At 43.0% G+C, this 11,288-nt stretch overlaps 1 protein-coding gene across 1 annotated transcript; it reads left to right on the top strand.

Annotated features, from left to right (window-relative positions):
• The first annotated feature begins 10,150 nt into the window (after positions 1-10,150).
• On the top strand, positions 10,151-11,098 carry LOC105101028 (olfactory receptor 9K2). Its single transcript, XM_010994116.3, has one exon. It carries the CDS (start codon positions 10,163-10,165, stop codon positions 11,096-11,098), a length of 936 nt encoding a protein of 311 aa, XP_010992418.3. The 5' UTR covers positions 10,151-10,162.
• Positions 11,099-11,288: the final 190 nt, after the last annotated feature.

Below are 11,288 nucleotides of genomic sequence, written 5' to 3'. Positions count from 1 at the left end.
ATTAAATTTGCTAAGATGAACAAATACTATAAAAAATTGTAACTTCTGTCTCTGTCTCTCTCTCTCCTCTTTATTCTGCAATATTTTTTAATTGATTAAACCAGCAAATATACCTGGGAAGTGTCCTTAGAGAAATTCTCTCCTGGGGAGGAAAACCAGAGTGGTGGCCATTCCCTCTGCAAGATAGTCACCGAGGACTAAAAGTCCTTCTCACCAATAATGTGTTCTGTATCACAAAGCAAAAAGAAAAATGAGAAAATATTATTAATCCATAAACTCACCAGACCTTTATAAAACTGGAAGAGCTCTCTAGAGGACATGAGAGCTAACCTTATACTTACAGAAAAAAAATTCAAGAACACATTTGGATGAGGAGTACCTGATTTGTCCTTTATTTTCATGATTTACACAGAGGGACATTCATGGTTTTTCATTTGAATAAATTAAAATCCTTATTTTCAGAGATTCATTTCTTATCTCTACTATAAATATATAAACAGTCAATGGAAGAGTTGGGGAAAAGGGAGAGATTTCAAAACAACATAATTATTAGCAAGACCAGGCAGTCATACCTCCATTTGTTATTTCAAGGCACAAGAAGAGGTGGTGTTAAAGGATCTCAGAAGCCTGGGAACTTTGTCAAGACTGAGAACCGTGGTGGGGTTTGCCCACTAGGTGCTAGAACTGAAAAAAGATACACTCCAAGAAGCATGTTAAAAGAGAAAGACAAATGCTGGAGAGGCTGTGGAGAAAAGGGAACCCTCCTACACTGCTGGTGGGAATGCAGTTTGGTGCAGCCACTGTGGAAAACAGTATGGAAATTCCTCAAAAGACTAGGAATAGACTTACCATATGACCCAGGAATCCCGCTCCTGGGCATATATCCAGAAGGAACCCTACTGCAAAATGACACCTGCACCCCAATGTTCATAGTAGCACTATTTACAATAGCCAAGACATGGAAACAGCCTAAATGTCCATCGACAGATGACTGGATAAAGAAGAGGTGGTATATTTATACAATGGAATACTATTCAGCCATAAAAATGACAACATAACGCCATTTGCAGCAACGTGGATGTCCCTGTAGAATGTCATTCTAAGTGAAGTAAGCCAGAAAGAGAAAGAAAAATACCATATGAGATCTCTCATATGTGAAATCTAAAAAAAAAAGAAGAACATAAATACAAAACAGAAACAGACTCACAGACATAGAATACAAACTTGTGGTTGCCAAGGGGGCGGGGGATGGAAGGGACAGGCTGGGATTTCAGGGTCTGTAGATGCTGATAGGCATATGCAGAATAGATGGGCAAGGTTATACTGTACAGCACAGGGTGATACATACAGGATCTTGTGGTAGCTCACAACAAAAGGAAAGTGTGACAATGAATGTATGTATGTTCATGTATGGCTGAAGGATTATGCTCTACACTGGAATTTGACACAACATTGTGAAGTGACTATAACTCAATAAAAAAAATGTTAAAAAAAAAAGACAGAGAAAGAAATACCTTCTCTTCCTACATCCTCGGTTCTGCCTTGATAGTGTGAAAACAGCCATTGACAATAGGGGAATGAATGACAGCAACTGGATTTGGCCCACAGGCTATATAGTTGGATGATCACTGCTCTAGAATATACAAAGTTTCCTCAACTAACATTTTGGGAAAAAAAAGAATCTTACATTAAAATTTTCAAAACATTCCACAATCGAGTTCTGTGGCTTCATACTAGTTTGGCAATTTTGTTGCATTGGCTTCTGTACTATAAAAGAGGAGGCTTTCATTTCTCCTATGTAGATGGCACGTTAAAATTCCAAAATATTTTAGTAGTAACAGAACAGTGTTCTATAATGATATCCATCGAGAAGATAGCGGGTATCACACACGTTACTTACAAAAAGGTACTAAGTTTTCGTGGAACAAACACAGAACAGGAGAGCAGGAAGTTTTTGAATCATTCAATAAAAAGTTCCAGAATCATTGAGTGAAACCTAAGTAATTCACATTTTTATGATTTGAGTATTTTTTTCCAAATATTTACAGGTAGCTTCCCCTGGATCTTTTTCTGCTAGTCTGGAGTTTGGGCTGCCTAGAGTCTAGGTAGGGGTGTACTGGAAGACATAAATAGTGAACTGTCAATTCACTGGTCCTTTCAATTCTTCTATCTTTCCCAATTCACTTGCTCCTATTTTTAGAAACTTCAAATAGCTATTCCATAATTTCAGTCCAAGTTTGAGAGCTGCATTAAATAAGAGATAAACAGGATGGAGTGTGACTACATCTACCCTCTTTTTTTAATTTCTGAAAGTTATTTTCACCAGAAATAAGGTTCTGTATTCACAATTTTTAAAAGCAGTTTAAAGATGTCCACCCGTTGTCTTCTGGCTTGCATGATTTCTTACAAAAAGTCTATGCTTCAACTTTTGTTTGCTTGTGTGTAATGTCTTTTTCCCTCTGGCTACTCTAACAGTGTTCTCTTTCTCACTCATTTTCGTAAGTTTTATTCTGATGTGCCTTCATCTGGTTTTATTTATCCCCTGCTTGAGTTTTGTGAATTTTCTTGCATCTATATATTTATAGTTGTCATCAACTTTGAATAAAAATGTTCTTACCACAGCTTCTAATATTTTTGGCCCTTCTTCCAATTACATTTGTAGTATTTTCTCAGCTGTCATTGATTGCTCATTTTCTTCTCTTTCTAACTCAATGCTTATGTTTGATTTGTTTCTATTGCTATGTATTCAAGTGCACAATCTTTTCTTCTGTAATGCGGAATCTGCTTTTCAATCCATCCCCTGTATTCTCAGTTCAAATATTGTGTTTCCCTGTCTTAGGAATTTCACTGGTTTCTTTCCCACATTCTCCATTTCTTTTTTTCATTTATTTGCATTTACCATTAAATTCATGTGAGTATTTATAAGAGCTTTTATGGTCAATGTCTACTAATTACTTATCTATGTCATCTCTGCATATGTTTCTAATGGGCTGTTTCTTGTGGTGGTCACATTTCCACATTCCTTCATAGGTCTAGTAAATTTTGGTTATATGCCAAACATTAAAAATGTTTCACTGTTCGTTGTTTGGATTTGGGTTTTGTACCTTTAAAAAATACGGGAATTTGTGTTAGTAGGTGGTCACTTACAGATCAGCTTCATCCTACTGAAGAGTGTTTTTAAGTTGTGTTGAGTCTGTTTTAGACTAGCATTTACTTTAGAGCTGCTTCAGTTCAACTACAAGGCATAACCCTTCTGGAGCCTTGACTGAATGGCCTTTATTTGTAAGGAAGTCTCCATTCTGGATAGAGAAAGTTTTATTGTTTCCCAGCTTTATTTTACCCAGGTATGAGGGGGTTTTGCCGAATATCGTGAGTTTCCTTTTATGCATATGCAGATTATTATTATTCAGCCAAAAATTTAATGCGATTTATTTTCTGATTTTTGGAGCTCTTTCTTACCATTGATCTTTCGTCTTGAGTTGGCTACCCCACAAACTGGTGCTGCCGTGGTCTCTCCAGAATTCAGCCCCTGGACTCAGCAGCCGTTTCTGCTCGCCGAGCCTGGAGAAGCGCGGGTTCCCGGGCGCCCCGGCGGGCGCCGCGTGAGGGCGGCGCGAGGCGAGGCGGCGCGAGGCGGGGCGGGGCGGGGCGCGGCAGCCGCAGGCGTCCCGGGTCGCTCCACTCCCCGCCCCAAGCGCGCGCTGGCCGCCCCACGCCGCGCCTTCACACGCAGCGCCCGCCCAAAGCGGGCGCCGGCGACGCCGCGGTGACGGCCCCGCCACGGTGAAGCCCGAGGCGGCGGCGGCGTCGGAGGTGCCGGGCCAGGTGCCGGTGGAGGAGCTGCTGCGCTGGAACAAGGAAGGGCGGGCGCGGCGGCGGCGCCGAGGGCGAGAACGTGGGCCTGCGGCTGGAGCAAGGTGGCCTGCTGCGCGACGTGAACCGACGCCGTGGCAGCACCTGCCGGAGAGCCGCTGTCTCAAGCATGTGAACCAGCGGGTGCAGGATGCCATCCCGGAGCGGCGCCAGCTCTGCTGCTTCCTCGAACGACCGGCCCAAAGGGCGCAAACTGGCGCGCGAGTGGCAGCGTTTGGCGCCAGGCGGCCGGCGCCGTGTGGCACGAGACGGCCCTCTCGCAGCAGAAGCTGCGGGAGCTCGAGGCGCGCCCGGAAGCTCTGTGGCGCGAGAAACTGGAACTCAAGGAACAAGTGCTGGTCCCGGACGAGGAGCGCGTGACGCTGGCGGGGGGCGGCTGCATCGACAGCAAGGCCGGCTTGAGCGGGCCGCGGGGACCCGCGCTGTAGGCGAGGCAGTAGCGCGTCGAGGGCAGGCAGTGGCGGCAGCCCGGGTCACCACCCCCACGCTTCGGCTGCTGCACCCCCAGCCACGGGCCTCTCAAGGCCCCTGACGACAAGACCGTCGCCACACGCACGTCGCTGGATGACCTGTCGGCACCACAGCACCACCGAAGCATCCCCAACGGCCGATGAGGTAAGGACGGCACTAGCCGGACAGCGCGGGTCTCTAGTCCACAAACCCTTATCCTACAGGTGGAGCCCACTCCAGATCCTTCGTCCAGTCGGCATCCAGACTCTGGGCAGGGAGATCCCGAGCCCACCCTCCGTAGGGCCTTGGGCAGTGGTTTTTCTGGTTAAGTGATGGAGACGTGTGCCTGTTCCGCTCTGAATCCGCCGCAGACATGGGACCCCACCAGACTGCAGAAAAGTTTCTGCCCTGCGGAATTACCAGTGTTAGAGTCTGGCACTGTAGGGCTGGCTGGAGGCACCGTATTCCAGCCTCGAAACCCTTGCCCGGGAGCCGGATGGTTTTCCTGGGGGAAAAAGAAATGAAGGTCCTTTGAGCGAAAGTGAAATTTCCCTTCCTATTTGGAGCAAGAGGCAGCCCCAAACCTGAGCACGAGTGTGCCGGGGCTGGAATCCCACCTGGGCTTCTCCGGAAGGAGCACAGGCGGCTGAGCCAGAGGACCAGAGGCGCAGAGCCTTCCTGGTTTGCTGTTAGTCCTATACTTCTCAGGGTCCAGAGACCTCTCTCATCCGAGGCTCTAAGACTTCCCAAAGGAGTATGTGCTTGGAATGGATCCTGGCTTTTCGTCTCCGTGTGCCTCAGTTTCTTTATCTGTAAAATGGAGATGATGGTTCCAACTTCCTGGATTTAAAATGCAGATAAAAGCCTCTGAAGGGATTTGTAAACTGTTGGGTCACCTTACAGGTAGTGCTAGGGTTGGCGGTGGCCAGGGTGTGGATGGGAGGATCTTCCGCCACACAAAAGCTCAGCTACTGCTTTCCACTCTGCTGTGACTTTGGGGCCCAGGGCAGAGGGCTCTGTAGGAGCAGAGCACTGGGGGCCCCATCCCCAGCCCTCTGACTGGTGTGTCTCCTCCCTGCCTTCCTGCCCTACATTTTTGGTAGCTTGGCTCCTACTTCTGGTTGCAACTGCTGCCGCCGGAACTGTGCCTGTAGGTGGAGATTAAATGGCCCTTTCTGGTTCTCTTTAAAGATTTTCTTAGTTCAGAGAAAATATATCTAGGCCTTAAATGACTGTTCTTCTCCAGAGTGACAGCCTGGGGATGACATGAGGATGGGCCACTCTCTCTTTGGTTTGGTGGCCATGTGGCCTCTGCAGGTGCCTAGGGGTGGGGGCCTGGGTGGAAACTGGACTTGGGGAGGTGGGGTGCTAGCCCAGCACAATTTGTCCTTTATTTACCTTCCCAGTCTGTGAGTTCAGGCAGGACTAGGTGTAGAGGGGTATTTTGTTACTGATTAGCAGTCTAGGGCTACAGCTTGGGTTTCTCCCTGTAACTCTGTATGCACGCCCATCTTTCACCACAGGCTCCTTACAGCCAGTGGAAGTAGCTCAAAGTTAAGAGGTTTAATTCATTAAAGTTGCACCATCTGTGGAGTGAGGAAACCCAGTCCCAGCCTCTCTGGCCTCGTCTTCTAGGTCGGATTTTGGGGCCTCAGTTTTCCCAGGCACAGTATGAAGCCGGGATTGCTGCAGTCCTGTGGCTAGGAAATGAAATGTTCCTGGTTTTCATCTGTGTTATCAGATATGTGGCAAGAGTGATTCTCTGCAGGGCACCAAAGTGCTGGAGTGTCAGAGGATATTTGCAGAAAAGTTCTGCCATGTTTTGGACAAGGAGACGCAGACTCTGGCTCAGGATTTCCCTGCTGCAATGAATGGTGCAGGAGTTGAGGACTGGGTTCCACCTGAGGTTTGTCACCCCACTAGGGGGTGGGTAGGGTGGAGTTGTAGGGTTTCCTGCAGAATGCATGCTCCCCCCAAGTCCCACACACACGTGGAACAGGACTGCCACAGATTTTGTGGTGGCAAAACTTTATGTTGGGGTGAAATAAAAATTCAGCATTATTGTCACAAATTTCAGTTACGGGTGGAATTACTGCCATTTAGTTTTGTCTCTTAAAGTCCTGTGTGACCTTAAGATGTTCTCCCAAAAATATGAGTAGGATGCCTGGAAACAAGGAAAGGCCTTTCTCTTGGAAACCACTTTTCTGTACTTGGACCTGTAGGGAGGTTTTTTGGTAATAACTTTATTTTTAAAAAATTTTTATTCAAGTATAGTCAGTTTACGATGTTGTATAAATTTTCTGGTGCACAGCATAGATTTCAGTTATACATACATATTCCTTCTCATATTTTTTCATTATAGGCAATTACAAGGTATTGAATATAGTTCCCTGTGCTACACAGTAGGACCTGTTGTTTATCTATTTTATAGGTAGAGTTAGTATCTGCAAATCCCAAACTCCCAATTTATCCATCTATCCCTCTCCTTTCCCCCCTGGTAAACATAAGTTTGTTTTCAGTGTCTGTGAGTCTGTTTCTGTTTTGTAAATAAGTTCATTTGTGTCTTCTTTTAGATTCCACATATAAATGATATCATATGGTATTTTTCTTTCTCTTTCTGGCTTACTTTACTTAGTATGACAATCTCCAGGTGCATCCATGTTGCTGTAAATGACATTTTTATTATTTTTATGGCTGAGTAGTATTCCATTGTGTGTGTGTGTGTGTGTGTGTGTGTGTGTGTGTGTATAATCTCACATATGTACCTCACAACTTCTTTATCCAGTCATCTGTAGGTGGACATTTCGGTTGCTTCCATGTCTTGGCTATTGTAAATAGTGCTGCTATTGGACCTGTAGTTTTAAGGTGAATGAAGAGCGAGCTGGAGATAAGAAAAACAACAAGCCTCAGTCTGGGTGGTGGCGAAAGTGGAGTCAGCTACCAGGCTGTGCCTTAGGTACTTGCTCTCAGATCATCCTCCCAGGAAGCCTAGGAGGTGGTATGATCGATCTCCATTTTACAGCCAAGCAGGCGGAGGCTCAGAGGAGTTCTGAGTGTTTCCTGAGATAGAAATGTCTCAGTTTCACTGACTGGGCGGGGCTCTCAGGGTCCTCTACTGCTCAGGCCAAGGGCTGGCTTGCATCTCTGGCCTGTTGTCATTTTGACCAATACTGTTAATCAGCAGACACTGGTGACTCCTTATCCTTGATTCCTGACCCAGGTTTGCCATCCTTCTCCCATCTTGGGATGTGTCACTTCCTTATGGGTGAACACTGAGCAGATGGTTGATAACCTGACCCAGAGGGTTCAGACTGTCTTGTGTTCACATATCCGCTCTTCCTTTTTTCTTGGGCCAGTTACTTATCTTCCCTGAGCCTCTCTCTGTTCTTCTTCTGTAAAGTAGGGCAAAACCCATATCCCTTTATCCATGTGAGGTCAAAAGAGGTCAGGATCAGTCAGCCTCAACTGTTGTCAGAATCCATGTCACGCACGTTTCTTCCAAGTTTCCTCAAGAAAAAAACTTGGGAGTTGTTGAGGGTTTGCCAAACAGACATCAGGTTTCTCTTCAGAACTCAGTTTGCTGTTTAGACGGACAGCTCCCTTGAATGTTCCTATTTTGTTCTAAGACTCATTACAGGAGTTTCAGCCAGAAGTTCCTCCAGTCTTTCCAAATTTCACAGGCCTCAATTCACCCAATAGATATTTTCCTGTATAAAAAAACCTAAACTGCTTTCTCTTTCTACACTGACCAGATTTTTAGTAATACTATATTATAAGAAGGAGAAGCTCTGGCCTCATATCATTTTTCAATTTATATCCTGAAAAAATTCCAGATAAATTCTAGAAATATTTTTTTAATTAAAAAGGGATTTTCTAAAATCAAGATTACAATTAACTTATGGAAATATTTAGGAAAAAATATCATCCTTATACTATTAGGCTTGTTAAGTCTCTGGTTTTAATCTAACCTTTCAGTCACACAGTAACTATGATGGAATGTTTAAATATAAATCCTGATCTCTTATAAAATATTTCTACTAGAGATTTTAAAAATAATTTTATTGAATGCTATCATTTATTCCATTATATTTTCTAACTGATTAGTATTTAAATATAGAAAGGGGGCAGGTCAGTGGTAGAGCATGTGCTTAGCATGCATGAGGTCCCGGGTTCATTCCCCAGTGCCTCCATTTAAAAAAATAAAGTAAGATAAAATAATACTAGACAAATGGATATTTTTAAAAATAAATAATAAATTTAGGAAACCATAAAATTAGCAAAACATCATCTAACTTCAGGTTTGTGATTTACAGGGCATTTGTGTACCATGAAATATATCTGTATCAAGAAATACAGGAAAACTAAAATTTGGAGTGAATTTTTACATTTTAAAATCGTAGCAAATAGCAATTTACTACATAATTTAAAATGTTTATGTAAAACTTTTCTCAAATAGTACCAACTTTTCAGTCTGTTTCTCTATGCTTATCGATTCACCTGCTGTGACAGTTATGACGAAGTTTTTCTTTCTCAGTGTCCTCATGGACAACAGCCCTGGAGCCCACACTTAAGTCTCCATAATTGACTCTAAGATAACTCCTCTCCCAGTGGGATCCCTCAAAGAGAATGAGCAAAACCTCAGTGCTGAAATACCCTGAAGAAGGTTTCACAGGAGTACAAATAACTAAGGCCATCATTAACGCCACTGTTGATGCTCTAGCTCAGCTTCATGGACTCTGGATGACACAGGGTTGCTATGGTCCTTAAATAGCCATGGCTACACTATTATCCTTATTTTAAGACACATAAAACATACTAGAATTCACGAAAGGAACTTTCCTCTAGGTATTTTCCTGAAGTTTGCTTGCCCTGACTAAGGAGCGCCATCCCTTGAATTGATGCAGCTCTGGTAGAAAGTCAGTCATTGCACTGTAAGGACTGGAATGTTCACCAGCTTCTCTCTCTGCTTCAAAACGAGGGTGAAAAGACTATGGCATTTTTTAAACAATTACTAATGGAAATGAAATATTTATAATGAGTCATAAAAATGCATTTATTTGGGGGAATGGCTTTGATCTGAGAAAAGGAATGTGTATTTGGAAAAGCTTTAGAGGGTTTTGTTTTACCTCGGCTTAGTAATTTTTTTATGTAATCAATTTTAACGTGTCAATAATGTCTATTTTATTCTATTTTCAAAGATGGATACAGATGGGTAATGCAAACTAAATAAATAGAGGTATAATAAGGTCAAAATATTTTATAATATTTATTACCATTTTGTACTGATTCAAATATTGATTTGACTAACAACAGCTACAAACACTCATAGATACTATTATGCAATACTCTCTTTTTAATTAATATTACTCTTATTTTTGCATTTTAAAATCATAGCAAATAGCAATTTACTACATAATTTAAAATATTTATTTATCTAAAACTTTTCTCATATAGTACAAACTTTTCAATCTGTTTCTCTATGCTTATCAATTCATGTGATGTGACTATTTTATATAAAGATAATTTTTAGCTATAAACAATACTAGAAATTCATATGAGAGTAAGTTTAGACAAAAAAATATGCTATTATCTTAATGAAGTCCTTGCAAAAGTATTATTTAAATAAAATAACCAAAGAACTTCTTTCCCTATTTAATAGAATAACAGTTTCAGAAGCCTAGTGGTATCTGATACAAATTCTAGCTTCTTTTTGGCATTAAAATTGCTTCATATGCATTAAGCTGTAAATAATCTATTTTTACACTTGAGGATATTTATGTCACTGGAATCAAAGCCAGGATTTGTTTATTTTGCCTGTGTGTCTCAGCAGGTTTCTGCCATGGGAGACAGGGGAACAAGCAATCACTCAGAAGTGACTGACTTCATTCTTGTAGGCTTCAGGGTCCGCCCAGAGCTCCACATTCTCCTCTTCCTGCTATTTCTGCTGGTCTACGCCATGGTCCTCCTAGGGAATGTTGGCATGATGGCCATTATCATGACTGATCCCCGGTTGAACACACCAATGTACTTCTTTCTAGGCAACCTCTCCTTCATTGATCTCTTCTACTCGTCTGTTATTGCACCCAAGGCTTTGGTCAGCTTCTGGTCTCAGAGCAAGTCCATCTCCTTTGCAGGCTGTGTGACCCAGCTCTTTCTTTTCACCCTCTTCATTGTGACTGAGGGGTTTCTCCTGGCAGCCATGGCTTATGACCGCTTCATTGCCATCTGCAACCCACTCCTCTACTCTGTCCAGATGTCAGCACATCTCTGTGCTCAGTTGGTGGCTGGCTCCTATTTCTGTGGCTGCACCAGCTCAGTTCTTCAGACCAGCATGACATTTACTTTATCCTTTTGTGCTTCTCGGGCCATTGACCACTTTTACTGTGATGACCGTCCACTTCAGAGGATTTCGTGTTCTGACCTCTACATTCACAAGAAGGTTTCTTTTTTCTTATGCAGCATTATCATTCTGCCTACCATCATCATCATTATTGTGTCCTATATGTATATTGTGTCCACAGTTTTAAAAATACGCTCCACCGAGGGGCGTAAGAAAGCCTTCTCCACCTGCAGCTCTCACCTGGGAGCCGTCAGTGTGCTGTATGGTGCTGTCTCTTTCATGTATCTCACTCCTGACAGATTTCCTGAGCTGAGTAAAGTGGCCTCCTTAGGTTACACCCTAGTCACTCCCATGTTGAATCCTTTGATTTACTCTCTGAGAAACAGAGATGTCACAGAGGCTCTGAGGAAGATCCTAGAGAAAAAAAACACTTGAAGTTAATTCTGTTTGAACAGTGACGTAATAGAGAGGCCTGGGCATAATAACAGATTGATGAAGAGTGACTCAAGAAGTGCTCTCATTGATTATAGAAATATTTAATCTCAGAAAGTTTATTTTTTTTTGAATTCCATGTGCTTACAGCCTAAGAATACATTTGGACTATGCTTTGTCTGACTGTTGATTT

The sequence above is a fragment of the Camelus dromedarius genome, chromosome 11 (assembly GCF_036321535.1).
Source record: "Camelus dromedarius isolate mCamDro1 chromosome 11, mCamDro1.pat, whole genome shotgun sequence".
Taxonomy (NCBI): Eukaryota; Metazoa; Chordata; class Mammalia; order Artiodactyla; family Camelidae; genus Camelus; species Camelus dromedarius.
This window is presented reverse-complemented; position numbering and strand designations above follow the sequence as displayed.